Source organism: Topomyia yanbarensis, chromosome 2, assembly GCF_030247195.1.
Source record: "Topomyia yanbarensis strain Yona2022 chromosome 2, ASM3024719v1, whole genome shotgun sequence".
Lineage (NCBI taxonomy): Eukaryota > Metazoa > Arthropoda > Insecta > Diptera > Culicidae > Topomyia > Topomyia yanbarensis.
In genome coordinates, this window is record NC_080671.1 from 272,700,909 (window position 1) to 272,726,074 (window position 25,166).

General features: G+C 39.8%; 1 protein-coding gene across 7 annotated transcripts in view; it reads left to right on the plus strand.

Annotated features, from left to right (window-relative positions):
- LOC131678512 (nose resistant to fluoxetine protein 6) overlaps nucleotides 1-25,166 on the plus strand; it is a 1,156,332-nt gene that overhangs the window by 1,066,683 nt on the left and 64,483 nt on the right. For all 7 annotated transcript variants that reach the window (XM_058958712.1, XM_058958713.1, XM_058958711.1 and 4 more), the window contains 2 exons: nucleotides 17,405-17,663; nucleotides 17,724-17,889. In XM_058958712.1, the coding sequence (XP_058814695.1) occupies nucleotides 17,405-17,663; nucleotides 17,724-17,889 (425 nt within the window). The remainder of the gene's footprint in view (nucleotides 1-17,404; nucleotides 17,664-17,723; nucleotides 17,890-25,166) is intronic.

Consider the following 25,166-nt stretch of genomic DNA (forward strand, 5'->3'; position numbering starts at 1 on the left):
AGGCACTTATATGCCTTAGTGCACCCCCGCTCTTTATGCCCCTCCTCGCCGCATCGACGACATAGCTTACTCCTGTCTAAGCCTTTGCATTCATAAGCTTTATGGCCGGATTCAAGGCACCGATAGCACCTGTCCACTGAAGGCGGCTGGGGTATACTAATAGGGCATACCGACCAGCCGATCTTCAGCTTCCCTTTCTCGGTTACCTTTTTGGCATCCGCATTCAGTAGCCTGAGGTAGGCTACTTGGGTGCCAGAGGGTCCGTCCCTCAATCGCACAGAGGCCCGCTCGATTGTGACGCCGCATTGCTCCTTGACGGCTGCGACGACGTCTTCTGCGGTCGTGAACTCGTCCAAGTGCTTGCACTGGAGAGTTGATTCCGCACCTAGCGACCTGATTTGGGCGCCCTCGCCAAGGACCTCTTGAGCCAAGGCCTTATATATTGCACTTGATTGTGCGCCTCGTTTCAGCACCAGGAGCATCTCTCCCGTGTTGGTGCGTCTTACGCTACGCACATCCTGCCCAAGGGCCGAGAGGCTTTCGGCCGCCTTCATCGATTTAAGGACATCGGCGTATTTGTCCTTGTCGGTTTTTAACCACAAGGCTTCGCCTCTGTCCTTGGCCTTCCTCGCAGGCCGCGGTACCTCCGGTTTCGGTGCCGGCTTCTTCTTGGTAACCAGCGTCCAGGGGTTTGAGCCCCCCTGCCCCGGTCGTGTCGGGTTGCTGGTACCATCGCTCTCCACAGCGAGGTCACTCTCGCCCTCGCTTACCTCACCCAGGCGGCGTTTGACCTTGACGGTTGCACGCCGAGTGGTGTCGGTTTTGGCACCCTCTCCTGGCGACTTCCTAGGGCGCTTCGCATTCGATGCCGTCTTGCGATTGCCCTTTCCCTTTCCCTTCGAGGGGAACTCGGTCGCCGCTCCGATCGACGTGGCTGCTCCATAGAAGGTAAAGGCCACTGTCTGTGAACCTCTATTAACCTTCTCTCTTTCCTCCCTATTGGAGGCCACTGTCTGGGTTTCTCTGTCGGGCCTCTCCCGACATTCCACCCTCTCAACATATGCCTGCTGTTCCTGTCTTGCGACACGAACAGCTTTCCGGAGCTCCAGAAGGCTCAACTTCAACTCCTTGGCTATGTTCTGCTTTGCGCTAGCGAAGTCGATTATAGCATCGAGTTGCTTCGCTACTTTGCGCATCGCAGCTATTGGCCCCTCCGATGCATTGGTAGGGGTATTGCCTACCGCTGCTGGGGGGTCACTGGTGCTTTCGAGTACAGCACTCATCGTTCCACTACTCTCCCCACGGGGGGGAGACCTCGCCAAACCACCTCTTGCGAAGGGGTTTGGCACCTCCGTCTGTTTATTTTTATTATTTTTATTTTGCTCCATGAAAATTCCCACGAGTAGCGCGAGAAATATATGTCCGCCACGCCAGAGCTCCGCATTAGCGTGGTAAGGGACGCTTACTGTGGGGGTTGCCCAGGTACCCCACAGGCTCCGTTAACGATCGAGCATCTTTTTCACCCCCTCGATCACTCATCCCTCGGCACGGGTCGCTTCACGCCTTGGAATTGGGGTTATGCCCTACCTTGCTTTACGTGGTGATCTCGGCCCGGATCATCACAACCATCCTCCTTTACCAGGGCTTTGGACCTGTAGCTCTGGATCTCAATAGTTCCATGTACGTATGTTATTACAGACATGCTACTATTGGGATCCGTCATTCGCTAGCGGAGTTATGTATGTATGTGTGTATATATGTGTGTATGTATGTGTCTATGTATGTATGTATGTATGTATGTATGTATGTATGTATGTATGTATGTATGTATGTATGTATGTATGTATGTATGTATGTATGTATGTATGTATGTATGTATGTATGTATGTATGTATGTATGTATGTATGTATGTATGTATGTATGTATGTATGTATGTATGTATGTATGTATGTATGTATGTATGTATGTATGTATGTATGTATGTATGTATGTATGTATGTATGTATGTATGTATGTATGTATGTATGTATGTATGTATGTATGTATGTATGTATGTATGTATGTATGTATGTATGTATGTATGTATGTATGTATGTATGTATGTATGTATGTGTGTATGTGCGGATTTGTTAACAAAATGTCCACATCGGTTTCTTGGAGATGGCTGAACCGATTTTTACAAACTAAGATTCAAATGAAAGGTATAATATTTCCATAGGTTGCTATTGGATTTCTTTTTCAACCGACATCTTGTTCCGGATTACGAGTTGAAGAGTATGGTTACAAAACAAATTTTGTTGATTTGTCGACATCGGTTTCTCGGAATTTTCTGAACCGATTTTGACAAACTTGATTTTAAATGAAAGGTCCATCAGCTGCTGTTGAAATTTGTGTGAATCCGAATTCTGGTTCCTGAATTACAGGGTGATACGTACGATCACGCAGCAAATCTAGATTCTTACGAATTCTGCGATGAATGTAAGAAGGTGAAATTTTTTCCAAAATGTAAACACAACTGTTGAATTTGTAGATCTAGGTCACCAACAGTCATTCAAAGTCTCTTTGGCCACACTGGCCACCATTGACGGATCCGGAAGCATCCAAATTCAGAATAACGGTTATATTGGTTTCTCGAAAATGGCTAGACCGATTTGATCAACTTAGTCTCAAATGAAAGGTGTTGCGTCCCCGGAAACTGTTATTAAATTCCATCTCCATCCGACTTCCGGCTCCGGAGTTACGGATTGTGGAGTGCGATCACATAGAAAACTCCGATTCAAACCGATACCGCGATGAATGCCAAAAGGTGCTCTTATATATACTTACCAAGTGTAATAAGAATGAAAGACATTTCCATAATGTTATATTTTACGATCCAGCTATTAAATCATAGTTTGGAGAAATGAGAAAGGCACAATTGCACCGCTAGGTGGACTAAAACAGGTTTTTTATATTTTATGATTTATTTAGGCCCAAATGCGGTAGCTCGACGAGGCTGATTGTTTGTTTTTTTACAATAAATAAAAAAAACAACTATATTAAATTTTTGGTCTCTTTCAGGCGCAGCTTGCTTCTGCGTGTTGAGATCCTTTTGCTAGGGGGCGAAATATTGCCAGTGCTGTCCACTGCAATTTGAGGTTCGTTTCGTTTGCCTTCTTTCGCGTTATCGTTCAAATCCATGTCCTCATCCGTACTACTTTCTTGCTGCTCGCGGTCGGATGTTCTAGTTTGTGTGTTACTCTTAAGGGTCATTATAGTATGTTCGAATTTTTCGGCATTCATTTCGTTGTTGTTGTTGCTGGTTGTTTGTGCTTGATCCGGCGATGTTGATTTTGCAGCTGTTAGTGGTTTAGCGTAAGATGGTTGTATGCTGATTTCAGTTAGATTTGTTGAGTTTTCCTTAACAGTTTCTGCGCAAGGTTTTCCGGGGCGCAGCGTCTTCGTGCATAACTGGCACGCAGGAATTTGCCCTGGGTACGTGACTAGTGATGTCTGATGAATGATAACATCGTCACTTCCTAACGCTGTGACGGATATGTATGAGGGAATTGGCTTGGTCACACGCATTCTCACCACACGAACACCGTTAGGGATGCCCGGGAAAAAATCCTCCATGTATCGTGTGTAACGGAGTCTACTTCTCCGTATTTTTGCAAGCATTTTTTAATCATGCTGTCAGGGGTACGCCTAGCCAAATCATGGACACGAACTTCTACAGCGCCGTTCTCGATGTATACGGGAATGCTATATTTAACATTGCCACATTCGGCGGTGTACTGCATGTTGTTTCGCGAGGCGAATGACTCAGCTTGGTTAATGTTCTTGAACGAAATGCACACAATGTTTGATATGATGCATTTGTAGGGTTTTCACTTCAGCCAGATTGAGTTTCATCTGCACTTTTAATAACTGTTCCACTTCCCGAAAAGCTGGTCTTACGGGGCATTTCGAAAAATCAACAGCAACACAGTTCGACCGCAGCTGGGTTGCTTTTTGCTAGGCACCGACTGTTCCACTGCCGGCTGTTCGGCCATCTATGGGAGCTGTCCATCAATGTCAGCTTCTTTCTCCGAACAGCCTAGATAAGCCGTGTAGTGTCGGTAGTGGTTGTTTCAACCGGCTAAGAATTACACTACGGACTACCTGTTCCGGTGGTAACACCAAACAGGGAACCCCAATTCCATAGTGTCATGCGACTCGTGCTATGGGAAAAATGTTTGAGGGGGTTTAAAATATTCTCAATGGCGAACGGAGCCTGGGAAGAGCCGGGGAACTCCCCAGTAACTGGCTGTGGTCCACTAGGAGGTTGATAACTCTATTATCTTTCTCCGGACAAAACCAGCCTAGAGGCCGCGTGGCATCCTGCGGGTTGAAGTATGTCAGTTATGAAAATAACTGTCAAATTCATTCCCAAAGGTGGCCGCGTCACTTATGAGGAGGCAAAGAGCTTTAGACCGATCAGTCTGACCTCCTTCCTTCTCAAATCAGTGGAACGTTTAATCGACCACTACATTCGGGATGGTAGCTTGGGCGAGCACCCGCTGCATGCAATGCAACATGGATATCAGCGGGGGAAGTCTACTACCACCCTGTTACACAATGTTGTCTACAACATTGAAAAAGCTTTTTCACAAAAGCAATCAAGTTTAGGAGTTTTTCTCGATATTGAAGGTGCTTTTGACAACGTGTCTTTCGAATCCATTTTGGAAGCAGCACGAGATCATGGAGTACCTTCATATATCACGAACTGGATACACGCAATGCTTAGCAACCGACATCTGTGCTCATCGTTAAGACAAGTAGAGATGAGGAAACTGAGTGTCTGCGGATGTCCTCAAGGTGGTGTGCTTTCACCACTTCTATGGAACCTTGTCGCCGATAGCTTGTTGAGAAAACTAAATGAGCTTGGGTTTCCGACTAATGGTTTCGCCGATGATTATCATATAATGATCACCGGTATTTGCATTAACACACTTTTTGATTTGATGCAACAAGCCTTATGTGTTGTTGAGCGGTGGTGTCTTCATGTTGGACTATCAGTTAATCCAAATAAAACCTCAATGGTGCTTTTCACGCAACGAAGGATTACAACCGGAGCTCGTCCATTGCAGTTTTTTGACTCTGAAATTATTGTCGAAGATCCAGTTAAGTACGTTGGGGTATTTCTCGACTCAAAACTTAATTGGACAGCTCACATCGATTTCAGGATCAAGAAAGCTTGCATGGCCTTTGGCCAATGTAGACGGGCTTTCGGCAAATCCTGGGGACTCAAACCCAAGTACATTCAGTGGATCTACACAACAATTGTTAGACCAATACTGCCATACGGGTGCCTTTTTGGTGGCAGAAGGGAGAAGTCATGACAATCCAATCAAAGTTAAACCATCTTCAGAGGATGGTCTTGATGGCGATGACTGGTGCGTTCTCGACAACACCTACTGCTGCTCTCGAGGCACTCTTGAACATAAAACCACTACATGTGTTTCTGAAACAAGAAGCACTTTCTTGTGCATACCGTCTTAAGGTTACTGGGCTCTGGAACAGTAACCCAATAGATCGTGTAACTAGCCACACAAGACTGTGGCCCCAAATGGTTACTTGGGATGAATATACACTTGCTCCCAGTGACCTTACACTCACATGTAGTTTTCCTACTAAAACTTTCAATGTGAGAATTCCTCTTCGTGAGGAATGGCTGTCTGGCTGGATGGAGAGACAACTTGAAGAATATGTAGTTTGTTATACGGACGGTTCTTTGTTGGAGGGCCGAGACGGTGCTGGTGTCTATTGTCATGAGATGAGATTAAACCAATCTCATTCGCTTGGTAGATACTGTACCGTATTCCAAGCAGAAATCTTTGCGATTCTGTGTGGCGTACAATCCGCACTTCAACAGGGAATTTGCGGCAAAAGAAAGTATTTTTGCTCTGACAGTCAGGCTGCCCTGAAAGCACTTAGTTCGGCAGATTCGAGATCGAAATTAGTAATCGCATGTCGAACTCAAATCGAAGAACTTAGCATTTCAAATGCTATCTACCTTCTATGGGTACCCGGTCATTCCGGTATTACTGGAAATGTATGGGCGGACGAATTGGCTAGAGCTGGCGCTGCGACTGATTTCGTTGGTCCAGAACCAGTTCTACCACTGTCAATAGGTTGGATAAAGCACAAGATTCGCTCGTGGGCTGCATTCGAACATGTTAACCATTGGCGTAGCTTGCAAACTTGCGTTCAAACAAAGGCTTTTCTGTCGGATGTGAGTCCGAAAATGTCAAGAAATTTGTTGCAAGTTTCCAAGCACAACTGCAGTATTCTGGTCAGGGCACTGACTGGACATTGCAAACTCCATTATCACATGGCTACTATTCAGCGCGCTGAGTATTATTCATGTGATCTTTTGTGAATCCGATTACGGAACATCATATCATTTGATATGCAATTGCCCTGTATTAATGCAATTGCGCATCCGGATTTTTGGTTCTCCATACATAGATGAACCTATGTACAGAGAGCTGAAATTTAAGGATATGCTTTTGTTCCTAACCCAGTGTGGTAAAGAGCTATAGTTTTTTAGCCGTATTTGAATGACAATATCTCTTCGGGGGTGTTGTCGTTCTGTTATCTCAATATCCCCTCGAGGGTGTTGATATATCCGCTCACTGTTTGAGTAGAGGTTCTAAATCCCTCCGGGGGTTGGAAGCTTTATTCCTGCTGTTGTAGCACCTGCAGATCGTTCAGCATCACTCCGGGGGTGCAGAATGCTCTGTTTTAATTGTTATGTGTCGTTGTTTTCCTTACCCCTAACCTTACCACTTCCCCAATCCTTCTCATCAGGAAAATGATGAAAAAACGATTCTTGGCAAGACACAAATCTCCGATCAACATGGGGAACGTGCCATTTGAGCCAGACGCTACTGATTCCTGATTCCTGAACACAGTTCGACCGCAGCTGGGTTGCTTTTTGCTGGGCACCGACACTCATCACTAAATCGCACAGTAGGTATAGGCTATGGTTATATGGACTGCTTGTGCGATAGGCACCGATTGATTTTTAGGTAGAATTGACCGTTTCACTTGCGCGGGACGATTTTTTGCTTCTGCTCAGGGCGAGATGTGAAGACAAACTGAATAAAGTTAAGTTTGATCGAGTCGAGTTCTTGTCGTTCTGATTGGTGTCCCTATAGCCGACCTTGAGAGTTCCGTCTCTCACGCTCGAGCTCGCCTGTGCAAAAGAGGCCGTTGAGAGCCCACCCCAGACGGTCCCCGTGGCTTGACGAGGGACTAGGGGCATTGTCGAAGTCCGTCTGACTGAGAGGTAACATTACTTGTGCAATGATACGAAAAATAACTGTGCAAATGTCTCTACGATTGGTCCAGTAGATTTTGAGTTATGATGTACACCGCAAAACAAATTTTCGACGTGGCACCTGACTGAATAGACAAACAATGCTTGTATAAAAAAAAATCAAAGAATCCAATTTTTTTGCCGATAATACCTTTCACAGCCCCCCTTTAGTTTCGACACGACTTAGGCGATTCTTATGTATTCAGTTTTTTGACGTAGGACTACATCTTTGTTTTCGATATGGGGGTGCACTTTGCAAATTCTTCAAAAATAGTATGTAACGAAAAGATGTCCAATTTTAAACACATATAAATCAGCCATCTCACGATAAATTTTCAAATTTTTTGCACATATCGCCCCGAAATACTTCTAAGAATAGATTCCAATAGATAAACCGAAAGATATTTGATATCATGGCATTAAAAATTTAAATAATGTACAACCTAGTCAAAATATCGCGCATTTAGACACAGAAGATAGCGCTTCCCAAGTCCAGTACGACAAATTTGTGTACCTAGCGCGCTTCGCTTCTATGAATGACGTCATCGTCGACTATTTAATGAACGGATTTGGTCGGACAAGCTCAGTTGCCTGTTAAACGGAAAGCAAAGTAGAACACTGCACAGCGTGTTTTTATAGATAGTGTAGCAGGCTATATGTCCGCTACACTGGCTGTAGAGGTCCGCTACGCAGGGGCTGTTCAACAGGCGATTGAGCGGCCTTACGCTGTTCTCGTTTCAAGCATGCATTTTATGTACCTAATCTCGATTGCATTAGTCCGTATAAAATACGTGCACAAAATTGCTTGTACAGTCGAGCTCCATGTGCAAGCATAGTTAACCCTATAGTTTCCAACACCGCCTCTAGGTGGTCTCTTTAAAAATCTAAATAAAACTACTAAAACATGATTGTATGTTGTCATACGCACTACTATTTCTTCCAAACGCTCACACATTTCATACACACACAATAAATTTAAATAATCGTAGCTTTCTGTTAAAGGCTATTGAAGCTCAAAGTTGAAAATTTGATGAAAACTTGGAAAAGAACTATTTTGTGTTTAGTGGTAATTTTCATTAAACAAATTTTAACTATTTTTCGAAATTTTAAAAGCTACGAAAAAATATTTTTGAGTAGCCTGTTTGTAGCATTTTACTGTAGATGTGAATTGGTTCAGTGGAATAATTCGGAAGTTTAGCTTTTTTGGTGAAACACTTTGTCCGCCTAAAGGCGGTGTTGGGCACCTGAGCGAAAAATTTTTTTAGTCTTTAGTGATTACTTATCGTACCGAAAGTAGCATTATGTGCAATTTTAGCTGGAAAGAAGAATGTTTTAAAAACTTTTGGTGAATGAAGTTGTTGGAATAGGGATATTCTTATCATTTGATAATATTTAAGGGAGTCTGGGGCTAGTTGGCGGAATCTTTATTCTTCTTTTGTATTAGACATATAGCGCTGCCTCTAGTTGTGCACTTCAAGTACTGTGTAATACATTTCCAATGTGGTTATGTTGCATTACATTCTGTTTCCTGCACGTTGTAAGCGATAGATATTAGAGTTAAGAGCCTATTTTAGTCGTATTAGGGAGGGTACCTCACCATTTCATTAATTACTCGGAATACAATTGATGCAATGCGTATGAATTGGCACCAGTATCTTTGCTTTCCAATGCGTTGAACAAAGATGGCTAACGCTGCTCTAATCACCGGCTTCACATGGTTATGGCAAAAATAGGCTCATTACTCTAGGTGAAGTTTTTAAATTTTAGCATTTTTGTTATTTAGAGCTAGCTCAAAGCTATTCCACGAATGACTAGATTTTTCGATAGCGCGCGAAAAGAACTTTCCGTGGCCATATATACAATGTACGCAACCACAAACAAAATTTGTTCTTTTTAGTTTGTTTACTTCGGAATTTCACCTGAAGAAGCTCGATTTTTTTACACGATCTTCTTCAATTAAAAAATAAAACATGATAAGTGAAAACATCGTCAGTAGACACTGGTCTACATCTGAGTTCGCTTATGTTGAAGTAACTAGAAGGAAAGTTTTTGTTTTTTATTCGCTCAGGTGCCCAACACCGCCTCTAGGCGGCCTACTTATTTTAAGGCTTTAATGAAAAATCCACTGCTTACATTAATTATTAACATTATTTTCGTTTTTCTCATCACGAAACCCACCTACAAAAGTTTTTTCAATCCAAATAAAAATTTGGGCACTAGAGGGTTAATATAGCGTCGTGGTACTAGTTGTCCCTTTCGCCCCTCCCATTATCACTAGTATTGAATCACTTTGACGTGCGTGTATCTTCCATTCGTATACGGATATAATTTATTCACATAGCTGTTTGATTCGAGCATTGTACAGATGAAATCGGTAAGTGCACGGTACAAATTGAGAAAAACAATTTTAAACTTATAATGGCTACAAAATGATGTATAACCGATTAGCTAGCACAAAAATAATTGAGTTAATTCTAATCCATTTCTTTTTCCATTGTATTATATTCGTCCTTAAAAGGACGGTTTGGTGACATAGCTTCCGTTAACTTTATTCGGGATGAGAAACGAACGATCCGCATCTTGTCGTCATGACTGCAACGCATGGTATAAATCAGCAACAACTTTCCACATCGAAGACTTGTTTGAAATGCTGACCGTTTGAGTCAGTGTTGCCACAATTAAATCTGTACCGGGAGTTGAAAAATCTTTTCTATCTATAATTTTGTTTTCTGTTGGGATATCACAAAAGTGTAGCTTTGAATCGCCTTAGGTTATGCATTTATTAGGTTTTCAGAACAATTTTTCTGTTTTAAATTAGATATATGGGTAGGTAATGTCAGAGACATTACCGTAACGAAGAAGCATGCACTTTACGCTGTTAATGCGAATTCTGCAATTTTTACTAATTTCTGAAAGGTTTTATGGAAATAAGTTATTTCGGTATTTCTAGAGGAAATAGCGAAATAACGGTACAAGTATATCCGATTCTCTACTATTGCCAGATGAATTGTTTCACTTTCATTCTTTCCAGTGTTACCATATGAAGATAAATATGTTCGAATATTTTAGATTTCGATGTACGTGTACCGATATTTCGATATTTCCTTTAGAAATAACGAAATAACTGATTTCAAAACAAACTATCAGAAGATAATATTGTAGCATTTATATTAACAGCCTAAAGTGTATTCTACTTCTCTTCGGTTATGTCTCTGACACTACCCATTCATTTTATTACATTTCTTACAAAAGAAATGTATAGGATTCGCACAAACTTTGAAAACTTTATCCGAAGCCCCGAGTCTCGTTGGATAACCCCCCCCCCCCCCTCCCCCGAAATATTTTGGAGAATTTTGAAAAAAAATCAATATGTTAAACAAAAATATGCCTAAAATTTTAAATGAAATGAAAGTTTCATTTGCAAAAGTTATCTTGTGAAAATATTTCCTTGTAGTGAAAAGTGTAGTGAGTCTGCAGCCACTCGACACCTACCTGACGGCACGTTGTGGAGGCTAGATCAACCGCCGAGAACTATAACAAGTAGATCGCGGCGAAGCGAGGAGCTGGGAGCTTATTGGTTCACTAAACGGATATCGGTACCGAGAGAAAATTCGCCACATTCTGTAGTCCTTGACTGACGGCGAACATGGACTAGAGAGTGTGAGATAAGTATCCCCATAGAGACCACCAGGCGATTCTGCAGCACGAAGAAGGACGGGCCGCAAGCTAAAGTGGAAGACGAAAACCTTTAACGAAAACCTCTTTATTGAGTTACTTCGGCGAACAGCGGAATCAAGTACTTTGATGCGGCAAGAAGGATTGTGACGGCTTGCGACGTTACAATGTCACGAAAACTAGGGCCATGCAGTAGGCGGCGTACAGATTACGGGTTAAATGAGTAGCTCAGTACGCTACACGCTGCTTGTCTTAGATCCAGAAGGCGGGCTCAGAGCGTAAGATCGGAGAGTGAGAGAGGAGCGCAAGCGACGTTTCGAAAAGGTAGGGACTCTTTAAAACGGGAGATCAAGCTTAGCAAGCCAATTGCCATAAGTAGCTGTGCTGAGAAATAAACGCCAATCCCTGGGGGACTCGTATTGAGTCGTCATGACGAAGACGAGGGTCTGCGACACCAGCTGAAATATACCCGGGAAAACAAAAGATAATCGTTGAGGATCTCTTCCCGAATCACGATTCAACTACCTGGTCACCGACACCGTACGACGAAGAAGAAGGAGGTAACACAGCCGAGTGGCAAGTGACTAACGACGAGCTCAAAGAAGCGTCGATGTGACTAAAATCAAAGAAAACCCCCGGTCCGGATGGAATACCAACCGTGGCGCTGAAAGCTGGCGTATCCGGACATGTTCAGGATGCTACTGCTGAAGTCTTTAGACGATGGTAATCCCCGAAATAAGGAAGGTGCAGAAACTGATGTTGCTGCCAAAGTGTGGGAAGTCACCGAGCCATGCAACCTCGAATAGACCAATGCCGCAGCGTGGCATAAAAGAATGAGCTAGATCCTGAAGAGCTACTTCCAGAGTAGAGCACTGCTGTACCAGACGAACAAACGGGCAATAGGCAATGCGAGTCACAGCGGGCGTTCCTCAGGGCTCCATTCTCGAGCAAATACTCATGGGTTCAAACACCACATAGCCCCTTGTCCAACATATGATATTTTATATGGGTTGATCCCATATAAAATATCATATGTTGGAGTATTTATGGGTTATTGAGACCATTTTATGGTGACTTTATGGTTGTGAATTTTGGCACGGACCATGGTGATGGTATTTTCATGGGTTGAACCCATTTCAAACACTCATGTCAAACCCCATGAGCATGAGGGTATTATGGGCTGTTCGTTTGCTCGGGTTCTCTGTCCAGCACTTTGGAATGAGATGTACGATGGGGTCTTAACACTGCGGCTTCCCAGGAAAGTGAAAAGCGTTGGTTTCGTGGACGATGTGTCACTAACGGTGAGACACTTGAAGAAATGGAGGTGTCGGTGACGGAGACAATGAAACTGCGAAAAGCTGAACAGGACGCTTCGACTCCTGGTCGTACGAGTTGCGATTGTGTACCGGAGGCAGTATGCCTTGTCGCCAAGATGATCCCCATCTACATTACCCTGACGGAGGATATCAAGTGCTACAAACAATGAAACGCCAGAAACGTGAGGAAGATGGTGAGAATCGATTCGATGGTGACGTGGCAGCAGGAATGTGACAATACGGAGAAAGGAAAGTGGACCTACCGGCTCATCCAAACCTGTCGGCGTGGGTCAATAGAAAGCACGGAGAGATGACCTTCCACCTGAAACAGCTCCTACCGAGCCACGGCTGCTTAAGGAGTATCTTCATCGGTGTGGGTACGCAACGACAACACTGTGCTTGGAGTGTGAGATCGTCGAGGAGACACCGGAGCGTCTTTGAATATCCGAGGTTTGAAGTCTTTGAATGCCCGAGGAGAGTCTTTGAATGTCCGAGGTTTGATGTGACGTGCAGGGAGCTACTTCAAACGGGAGGACCGGATAATGTAGCCTACAGAATGACAAGCGACGTAAAGACGTGAAATACAGTAAACAGAGATATGATGTAGATCAGTGATTCTCAACCTGGGATCCGCGGACCCCTAGGGGGCCGCGAAGTCATTGCTGGGAGTCCGCGAAGAAAAATATATTTTCCGAGTGCATATTGAAATTTCAAGTCATGTTTCCTGACAAATTGAAAATAACATATTGATGTTTATCTATGGCGGTCCGCAGAAACCCAGTGTGATATCTAAGGAGTCCATGGTACGAAAAAGGTTGAGAACCGCTGATGTAGATCATGACCGTCTTACAACGGAATGGACAGCGAACAACGGTTTCGGGAGAGCAATCACCGCCAGAGAACTCTCCGCAGGAATAAGCTAGATTCACCGCCGAGGACTAGTCGAGTAGACTGCAACAGAGCAGCAAGTATGAGTCGTCGAAACGCCAGCGAACCGGACGTTACGCTCCATGCGGATTCGTCAGACCGACCACGGCATCCCACCGGTTGTTCCGATAAAAAATAGCGAAAACCAAAGAAGAATCGATATTGGGAGAACTTTTTTCGCCAGGGAACTCTCCGTTAGCGTAAGCTACCCGAGCAAATACTCATGGGCTCAGACACCACATAGCCCCTTGAAAAGACCTTAAACATGGTCCGTGCCAAAATTCACAACCATCAAGACACCATAAAATAGTCTCAATAACCCATAAATACACCAACATATGGTATTTTATATGGGATCTACCGGACCATGGGGATGGTATTTTTATGGGTTGAACCCATTTCAAACACCCATGTCAAACCCCATGAACATGGGGGTATTATGGGCTTTTCGTTTGCTCGGGTAGATTCACCGCTTGGGACTAGACTGAGTAGACAGCGACGAGACACCACTAGTCGCGGGTCATCGGCGCACTAGTGCACCGGACACCCTGCTTCACCAGAATCGCCGAACTGACCTCGGCACCTAGCTGATTAGCTCGATCTCGGGAGAACTTCTCTCGCCGGGGAATTCTCTGTCGGAGTAGGTCAGGTTCATCGTCGGGGACTAGACCGAGTTGTTCGCGAACAAGTCGAGGAGCTGAATGGATCATCAAGGAAGTAGTGCTAAATGGCCCAAGAAGAGAACTAAAGGGCTTAAAGGAGTTGCGGTGCTAAACAAGAAGTTGTAGTACTGAAGAATCGGTATCGGGAGAACTTCTTTCGTCTGGGAAGTCTTCGTCCTCTCCGTCAGCGTACAGTCAGATTCACCGCCGGGAACGAGACCGCGTAGATCGCGACGATACACCACCAGCCGCGCCGGGGCTCCAGCAAACCGGATGCCCTACTCTACCGGAATCGCCGAACTGACCTCAGCACCTGGCTGGTTGGCTCACTTTCGAACTTCTCTCGCCGGGGAACTTTTCGTCGGAGTAGGCTAGAACTATCGTCGGGGACTAGACCGAGTAGTTCGCGAACCAGTCGGAAGCTCAACGAAGAAGTGGTACTGAATTGCACAAGGGAACTGAAGGGCTCAGTAAATTAGACAGTCTGAAGTTTGCCGCCCAGATTGTCCTCGTAGGGGAAGAGCATTAATTCTATACCAACAGCTAGCTTTGCTACCTTGATTACCCAAACCCGTTCCCTGAGTTGTTGGTTTTGAACATTTTTTTCCTGCTCAGAATGTTTTTGAACATTTTTTCATATATATACAAAAAAATTCATATCCCCCCACCCCGAAAATTTTTCTTATTACGCCAATGCTTCACTGAGAGTAACAGTATTAAATTCTAGCGAAAATTTGCAAGATTTAGGTTATACATGTCATGGCGCAAAAATTAGTAGTTGCGTTATTTACAATAAAGATGTAAAGAAATAAATATATCGCATATACTTATAAAAATAAGGTCACGGCTCTAACCATCATTTACCATTTTTCACACCTCCCTCCTCTCATTAACCTCTCACTCTCTCTTTGTCTCTTTCTTCCTTCGTGTTCGAGGCAACTTTCACGACTGTCTCAACTCTACCAATTTCAAATATTTATTAATGTCCAATTGTGTGCGCGATGTAATTGTGGAGGTTTGAGAAGACAAAACTATTTTTTGTCTGCCGTTATCCTGCAAATAGTTTTTTTGCATTTTAGTATACACTTGTGAGAACAAGTATAATATTACATCCTACTTGGTAAATAAAATATTTGTTGTCCTGAGAAAATTTGAAAAATGTGTGTATTATGAGAAAACTAACTATTTTCAAACCCTTAAGATGAAAGGAGTATCAGAAACGTTGCACTATGGGTAGGCAGGCGACCAAAAATCGAAAACTAAATTAACATCAATTTAAGTCCGTTCTACTCAAAGCTTTTATGTACACTATAATTAAGGAAATTTATGGCTATGTAGTTTAACTATTTATCTTAACTGGGTTATATGGATATTTGAAGAGGAAAATTTTGAAAAGAGTTATTCCACGTGCGTTATTTAAACTCTTCGTATTTCTATTAAATTTTGAATAAAACACGCTCAAACATGTCATGTGAAAAGTACGAACAACTTTTTTGTTATGATATTATTGAAAATATATATTCATTGTATTGGTATGAACTATTATGAAGAATAACGGATCAAAGCCCAAAAATATCAACGAATTAGATCCTGGAAACTAAGTCTCTTAAAGACCCCACACTCGATGGGGGATTCAAGTACAATGTTTCTTCAACTTATCGTTGTACATTTTTGCTTTATACTGAGTACAATTTAATTAATTTAATGCTTCAATGGCAGTCACAATTAGTACAGAGGCGTTGGATAATTCAGTACACGTTTGATCTGACTACATTTTTGCCATACACTTTACTACCTACAAAGAAATGAATCCGAAGGTACCCTTTTCACAACCAATGTGACTAGAAACATTTATTCGCAGAAAATTAGTCGTGTAATTTTAATTTTAATCCAAAGCAATTTTGGTGCACTTGCAGAGGTTGAAATGTGCACTCATTTCAACAACAAGCTGTTTATCGCACATCCTTCTTATACTTAGTAGGCAGAAAATTATCTTTTCGTTGCATATAAAATTGCGAAAAGTTGCTGATAATGCAGAATGGAAGCGTAATAATTTTGCGGTTCCGAATCATGTAATAAACCAAGTGCAGCAAAAACAACTCATTATATCATAGTAATTACTTTTCAACATTTCTACAGTATTTTGATTCTAAAAATAAATACGGATACTCAATTATGTGTTTTTGTGTGGAGGCATTCGTATTTCTGCAAATTTGCTTTGGTCGCGAAAATATCATATATTATACCGTGAAAATATAAGGTTGGATACTCCCTTCCGCGAAAAGTTAGGCAGTAAATAACGTGGTACCACATGCTTGTTTTCATGGATTTCATTCGTCTTGCTTATTTTATTAATTTTGAATATTTGACTAATACCTATGATATATGAAGTATTTGATTGCATTTCAAGTATTTATTTCATTCAGCATTCTTTTTATTCATTTTGTTCATTTGGGTTCATTTTATCTATTTTATTCGTTTCGTTCCTTGGATTCACTCTGATCAGCTTATTTTTTCGTGCATTTTATTCATATCATTCATTTAATTTATTTTATTAACTGTTTTCATTCTATGTATTCTATTTGCTTTTTCCAGTTCATACATTTTATCGGGATTCTTCATTTTAATAATCTGACTATTTTTTCAGTTTTATTTCTTTTCATCTAAATTATTTATTTGACACAATTTATTTTTTCTATTAATCTATAACTTTTTAACATCGTTTAATTCTATATTTGAATCAATTCATTTTGTTCTGCTCATTTTCTTCATCTCTTGTGAATTTTTTTAATTCTATTCGTTTTGTTTATTTGATTCTTTTGTTTTATTTATTCATTTCATTCAATTCATTTATTTCATTTATTTTTTATATCATTAGTTTTATTCATTTCATACATTCCAATCATTGTATTCATTTTATCCATTTCATTCATTCGATTCATTGCTTTCACTTGATTCTAAACTCATTCGATTCATTTGATTCATTTCTTTAATTCTATTCATTTCATGATCAGTCCTTTCACTTATTTATTTATTTCAATTTGTTAATTTGAGTCAATTTAATTTATTTTATTAATTTTATTACTGTTTATATATATACTTTGCTTAGTTTTTCATTTATTGAGCAAATCTAATTTGATTTATATATTTTATGAATTTGATTTAAATTAATCATTTTATTCATTTTAAGAATTTGAAATCCTTTTTTCATTTTTTGCTTCAATTTTGTTTATTGATTTTCTATAATTGATTCAGTTTATTCGAGGTTTTATTCGTGCAGGACCAGAAACTGTTGGGTACCTACTTCATGTGAGTTCTACAAACTAATAAATGATGCGACAGTGATATATGTAAGAAATATCTCATATCACTGCTAGGTGGATTAAGTTAGTTTTTTTTTTTATTAGAACGATACAGCCCTTATATTATATTAAAAATCTGATAAACCTAATTGTAAAAACTTTGTATTATATACTAGGGCACACAATGATCGTCGTTTTTAAATATTCGGATAATATGGAGCTCAGAAAAGTAGTGGAGAAGAAAGTGCTGTTCCAAGCAGTTCTGAACGGAGCATACAGCGTGGATACATTTTTTTTCATCAGCGGCTTTCTCGTTTCATACATTTACTTCCGAACAAATGCTAAAGGAAAGCTCGAAAAACTCACGCAAGGTGTAAATGAGTTTACGGCAGGAACATATCACTTTTTCGGCTTAGTAGGATATCGATTCATGAGGTTAGTTATCTTTTAAAGTATTATTGCCAAATTCATAATATGTTTAAATAACTTATCTAGGCTAACTGCGCCGTATCTGTATGTGCTTGGAGTGGTTGAAGTAGCCATGCGACATTTGGAACAAAACTCCGTTTTTGAACCCCCAACACAAGATCACATCAACTGCCCTAAGTATTGGTGGCGCAATATATTGTATATTAATACACTTTTTCCGGTGGAGCAAATGGTAAGTTAAAAGTCATGCGTATTAAGATTTTATGATGATGGGTTATTTGCCGTATTGACATTATATATATGACTGGCTGGCGTCTAAAAGGGGCTAACCCACATTATTCCAAAATTGGCATTTTTGCATGTTTCAATAGTTCTAAGTAATCCACGTATACTGTCATTTGAGAAATTTGAAATTAATTTTTATTTTTCTACTAGCAGCCAAAGTTGACCATGGAGGTAACCCCAGTACTACCTGGCGTCCTAAAGGGCCTAAGCCCACATTGTGTCTTATGGAAATTTGAGTTTTCTCGTTCGTATTCCGAGGTTTTACAAAAAAGTAGTCTATAGATTCGCCATCAGTAAATGTAATGTTGTAGCTCGCGTATCAGTGAACTCGATATAATACTGTTTGTGGTTGAATTGGGTTGTACGTTGACGCTTCGGCCCAAACAGTTGTTCCTGAAGGTGAGTGTCACTCACATACTTGCTATGTATGGCTATTTTCTATCCAATATATATTTCATGTACAAATGTATATTGTTGAGCGCAATTTTTTAAAAATTCCAGTGAAAGTGTCATGTCTCTACATTGAAAGTTGACCGAGCATTAAGGGATCAAGACTAAAACGGTACATTGTTGTCGGAAGCTTTAAAGTCTTGAAATCATTTATTATTTTTCTGTATAGAATTATGGTGTCTTCGGAAAGGTTGCTGTATATGACACCTAGCGCTTTTGGTTTTTATTTCTTCTGAAGATGCAAACTTTGTAGGTCCTGTATGTCTCGAGATGATCATGCTTTGGTTTAAAATTTTTCTTACAGATTATGTTTCCAAAAATATACCATATTTCAAAACTTGTAGGACCTACAAAATTAATACATTCAGAAGATAATTTGGAACCCTACATATTTTAAACCCTGTTAAGTTAATGGATTTGCCTCCTGCGCGGGCAGGTTTCTCTGCGTTTGTTTGGTTTGATGCAACAATTGCATTATTTGGGTTATCTATTAAGTTTCAATATCATTAGTACATCTCTGGGCGTTCAAATTTAAACAGAATCCACAGTTTTTAAAAAATATCTCCGAAAACGTTTCATATGGCAATGACATTAAGAGGAACCGGTGAACATTTTCAAATTGGATATAGGGGAACATGGGGAGACTTGACAAGGTTTTCAGCTAAAACTGCATAAATCTCTAAAAAAGCCTTCAATCCCCCAAAAATCATTCAGATATAATGCGCAAAGTTATTGCGCATCTTCATGATTTTTTGCAAAATTTTTAATTTAATTTTTGAAAAGTTACAAAAGTTTTTCTGCGATCGTTTTTTCTGGTCAAGTCTCCCCATTGCGGGGAGACTTGACCAAGGCGTGGGGAGACTTGACCAAGAGAATTTTGAAAAATCATAACAAAAAATAATGACATAAAATATACTGTAATTATCTTTTCCCCTGTTGTCGAGATCCTTAGGTAGCAGTAAAAAATATAAAAGAGTTGTATTTGATAAATTTTGATTTTTTAAATGCATTTCTTTTTAAGGATTAACTGTACTGCTTGCATTGCATGTTCACACGTCACGAAATCAGTCCTACTATTGCTAACTTTGCATACAAATTTTAAAATATAAAGACTTATGTTTGGGGTGGGATTTTTTTACGGCGTGATTAACATTAACAGTAGATACCAAAGCATAATAAATATTAGGAATTTTGTATCTTTCTTCAGCTGATCGCTACTTGGTCAAGTCTCCCCATAAAATCTTGGTCAAGTCTCCCCAACATTACTTATTGCGTTCAATTTCATGCGAATTCTAGTAATAACTATTCCAATGTTCCAGTTTATGTAAAATCATTTCACTGCTTCACAAGGATAAAGATGGTATATTAGTCATTTAATAGTAATTAGTAGTCGAGTAGATATGTCCATACAAAGTTTGATAAAAAAATTACATCATTTAATGCAAATTTATTAATCACGTAATATTTTCTGCAAGGAAAGGATTTTTTACTCCAAACTTTCAAAATTACCTTAAGGGATAGAAACAAGTATAAAAATATTTTTGAAAAAAAATTAGGAATCGAATGGAAGACGCCATAGCCGAAAATAGAATTTTGCGCTTGGTCAAGTCTCCCCATGTTCCCCTAACTATACGATTGTAACATTTTTTATTGATTCAATTAATTTATCTGATTTGATATTATGTATGGTGTTTGAAAAGATTTCTTTGTAATGTTTTATCTAAAATATTGTGGAAGGGTCCGGATGGTGAAAAATTGATGCTGGAAAGAAATGTCATTTTCGAGTTTATGTCAATGAATAAAACATGCATTAACAGTTTTCTTTCAAACACAGTAATTTTGGAATAGACTCTTGGTAACCCCCCCCCCCCCCCTCACCCCATCTTATGGTATATTCAAACTTCTCGGATTCGGGTCGGGTTCCGGGTTTTCAAATTTGAATTTCTCAGATTCGGGTTTTTTGAAATTTTAAACTTTCGAGTTCGGGACGGGTTCAGGTTTTTTAGAATTTGGAATTTTCGGGTTCGGGTTGGGTTAGGGTTTTGAACAGATCACATCGAACCATTTCTTGGCGCTGTTTACGTCTCTACACAATACCAAGTCTCTTTTTGTAGTATTAACTTTATTTGCATTACGTTACTTTGTGATACGAATGGATGACACATATAACCGTATTAAATTTCACCACCTTTAAATCGCTAGAATTCGTTATATTTTCTGATGCTCAACTACTGTATTTTTATTGGATTTACACGGCAATTGTACGTCCAATACTGTCATACGGATGCCTTGTGTGGTGGCAGAGGAGAGAGGTGATGACAGTCTAGTCAAAGCTAAACCATCTGCAAAGAATGGCGCTCATGGCGTTGACTGGTGCTTTCACCACGACTCCGACTGCTGCTCTTGAGGCACTTCTAAATATCAAACCATTGCACATACACTTAAAACAAGAAGCACTATCATGTGCATACAGACTGCAGGTTACTGGGCTTTGGAACAGTAATCATGTTGATCTTGCTACCAGTCGTACACGATTGTGGTCACAAGTGGATACATGGGGTGAAGATATTCTTGTTCCCAGCGATATTACACTCACAGGTAGTTTTCCTTACAGGACATTCCATTGAAGATTCCCTCTCGAGAGGAGTGGTTGTCTGGCTATATGGAAAGACAACAACAAACGCAAGTGGTCTGTTACACTGACGGTTCTCTGATGGAGGGACGTGCTGGTGCCGGTGTTTCTTATCCAATGTGGTAAAGAGCTTCAGGCTTATTCGCAGGCAAGTTGAACTACTTGTGAGTTTAATTTACCTGTTGTTTATTTTTGTTTTTGTGCTGTTATTTTTCCCACCCTTCCAATTCTACTTTTCCACGCCTTCTTATCCTTTCCTTCCGCTCAGGAAATGATGAAAACACATGGCAAGGTACAAATCCCCGACTACATACGGGGAACGTGCAATTTAAGCCAATATATTCTGATTCGTGATTCCAGATCGTCCCCGGGCTAGGCCGTTGCATGATCCGGATGCCTTCTTGAAAATGCATGAATTTCCACTATTTTAAGAAATTAATCGTAAAAATATTGTGTGTTCTGTTGCCGCGTGTACTGCCATGAGCGGATTTGTAGAAGTTTGGAGTCGTCCCGAGAACTCCATTGGAGATGTCGAAGCATCTCTACTAACGCGCATACCGTACTAGCTAATCAAGAACGCGTAAGAGAATCTTGATTGACACCCTTCGACACAAGTTTAAGCTTGATTGTACCAACCAGTAACGCGGGTGTCGTCGTGTAAACTGTCGAATACGACCTGCCAATTGACAGTGCTTAATTTAATACATGTAATAAATTATTCCAAACTTCTCTTGCAGGAATGATTTTCGATAAAAAAAATAGAAATATTGGTTAAGTACAACGGGCAAGGTTGTTTGAATCTGTTTTGACTATATCTCTCCTTTTCCCATGCGTTAGCTGCCGATTTATCCTACTTTCCGGTATCGACGATTTTTAAGTATGGGTAAGGTTGTTCGGCATGCAGTTTTTAAATTAATCTGGACAGATTTTCTATTTCTCTCCTACGTTTCGACAATGTATTTTTGTCTTCCTCAGGGTTTGCTACAAATGATCGTTTCACGCGTTATCAAGAATATAATGTTTGTTGTTCTTGGTCTATTCACAATGTTTTCTGTCTGTTTGTCTGTGATCCTTTTGTGAAAATATTTAAATGTTCTTTTCGTTGGTCTCTATGGCACATCTGGTTACTATAACTCATATTATTTCAAAATATTCTTTGTGTTCCTAGAATTATGATGCTATGTCAGTCACTAACCTGTATTTTTTGTCTGAAACATATAAATTTATAACGCATCTTCAAAACTACACTATCGGTCTGAACGTCAACAATGGTTTGAGTATATGGTAGTAACGAATGAAGTTGTTATGGTGGTGGGTAGATTATGGGGGTGTTCGAGTTTTATTGTTATTTTTGTGGGTATAACCAAGGAGCCCTGTGTATGTTTGGTTTAAACCATCAACGTCGGTGCGCTTGTTGATGGAGTTGGGAGAGTTAAAAATGTGGCACATCTATAGTATTGGCAGTGCCGACGCTTTGAACGGTGGTCGTTGTCTATGCAGTGTGCTAGTAGAGCGATTAGCTGGGAGTCTGTGTTGATGTGCCCAGTATTGATCAGGGGTGGCATTGCGCATCTCGAAACGAAAGGTTTATTGTAAGCAAGCTTATATGAAAAAGTCGATTCAAAATGGTTTCATAATGTCGCCCCAGGTTCTCTAGTTGGTTAATTGACGATTTATGCCCAACCAACCGTGTTTTGAGGTAGTTAGTAGTCATCCCGATGTATAATTAATTTATAGACTGCATGCCAAACAACCTTACCCATAAAACACCGACAGTCGTAAAAATAGAAATAAAAAAGATCGTAACCGAACGCTCCTTCGACACAGTCGAGTTTGTATCGATATCGGTGAAGGTGTTTATCCCAGCAAGGGCTGGAGTATAAACATTATAAACATTAAATTGTGTCAGGTAGTACAGTGTAGTGGGTTTCTAAACAGTTTTCTTACCTGAAAGACGGCTTTGCTTTGACGAGCTATACCAGCTCTCTACTGTGTGAAGGTCACGCGGGTGACGGATAAAATAAACGATGGATCAATTCACCTACCAGCTCGTCAGGAACCAACTGGTGAAGTGTTTCGTTTTTTACATTTCCTATAAAAGAAATGTATAGAATTCACTCAAACTTTCAAGATTTTTTCCGATGCCCGGAGGGCCGAGTCTTGTATACCAATCGACTCAGATCGACGATTTAGGACAATGTCTGTGTGTGTGTCTGTGTGTGTATGTAACGGACAAACTCTCCTTCGTGTTTCTCAGCAATGGCTGAACCGATCTTATCCAAACCAATTTTAAATGAAAGACCTATCAGCCAGACAGAACGCTATTAATTTGTTTTTGATTCTGATGCTTAGTTTCCAAGATATGAATGTTTGAATGTGTAAAAATGGCGTTTTTTGCAGTTTTTTTTTTAAATTATCTGCCGAAACTGACAACATAGATTAACACTTCAAATATTTTTAGACAGCTTATACGAATACCTTTCGAACAAGCTATGTTGAAATTGGACTATTATCAAGAGATATTTATCATTAAATACGGACGAAAGATTTTTATCATTTCCCATTGCCAGAAATATATATATATATATATATATATATATATATATATATATATATATATATATATATATATATATATATATATATATATATATATATATATATATATATATATATATATATATATATATATATATATATATATATATATATATATATATATATATATATATATATATATATATATATATATATATATATATATATATATATATATATATATATATATATATATATATATATATATATATATATATATATATATATATTAGGGTGGGGCAAAATGATCGTTTTTTCAGCACAGCCGGTTGTTGACCAGGCGTAGCACATTGCGTTTGAAATTTGTATGGAGATTAGTATGGGAAAACCTACATTTTTGCATTTTTAATTCTACAGATTACAATTCTTCCTGTAGTATACCAACAAATAGATAGAAGTATAGTCCAGGATATACTAAACAACTTTGCCGAATGATGTATGGTGTTAGAATGTCTCTAAGCCAAGTTATAGCTGTTCAAAGTTCAATACGTCGAATTAAATGCCAAAAATCATTTTTATTGCCAACACTGCGGGTGTACCAATGGAATTTCATATAGAATTCCAAAATAACATTATTTATATTAGATTTATCACATTGATATGTTTGGATGAATTATTCAAAAGCCTTAGCTCAATTTCATGAGGTAGTTGTGCAATAGGGCATAGTGAGGGGTGAGGAGGGGGGAGGGAATTTAATATGTAGAAATTCGAACTGAAATGTTGTCGAGTTGGAATGTTCAGATGAATTATTTCAAAACATTTACACATTGTCCTACGCATAATAGTAACGATGAAATAAAACATTCTGTATCCATTTGCCTTGACTTTTATCAATAGAAGTTATGTTACAGACTGAATCAAATGATGTCGAGTTGATATGTCAGAGGATTATATTTCGGTATAATACGCATGATTTGATAGCATGCTCAATTCTATGCTGTTCGATCACGAGGCGTGAAGCTAATTTCTGGATTTCAACATGAAATCCACCAGTTCCCTACATCATTTTTGCTTCAGGTGATCGAACAGCAGCGAAATGAGCATCCCATCAAATCATAGTGCGTATTAAACTGAAATATAATCAATGCAATCCTCTGATATATCAACTCGACATCAGTTGATTCAGTCTGTAACGTAACTTCTATTGATAAAAGTCAAGGTAAAAGGATACAGTATGTTTTATTTCAACGTTACTATTAAGGGTACGATATTGTGTAAATGTTTTGAAATAATTCGTCTGAATATTCCAACTCGACAACATTTCAGTTCGAATTTCTACACATTAAAGTCCCCCTCCTCACCCCTCACTACGCCCTATTGCTCAACTACCTACGGTCATGAAATTGAGCTAAGGCTTTTGAATAATTCATCCAAACATACCAATGTGGTGAATCTAAAATATATAATGCTATTTTGGAATGCTATATGAAACACCATTGGTACACCCGCAGTGTTGGCAATAAAAATGATTTTTGGCATTTAATTCGATGTGTCGAACTTTGAACAGCTATAACTAGGCTTAGAGACATTCTAGCACCACACAT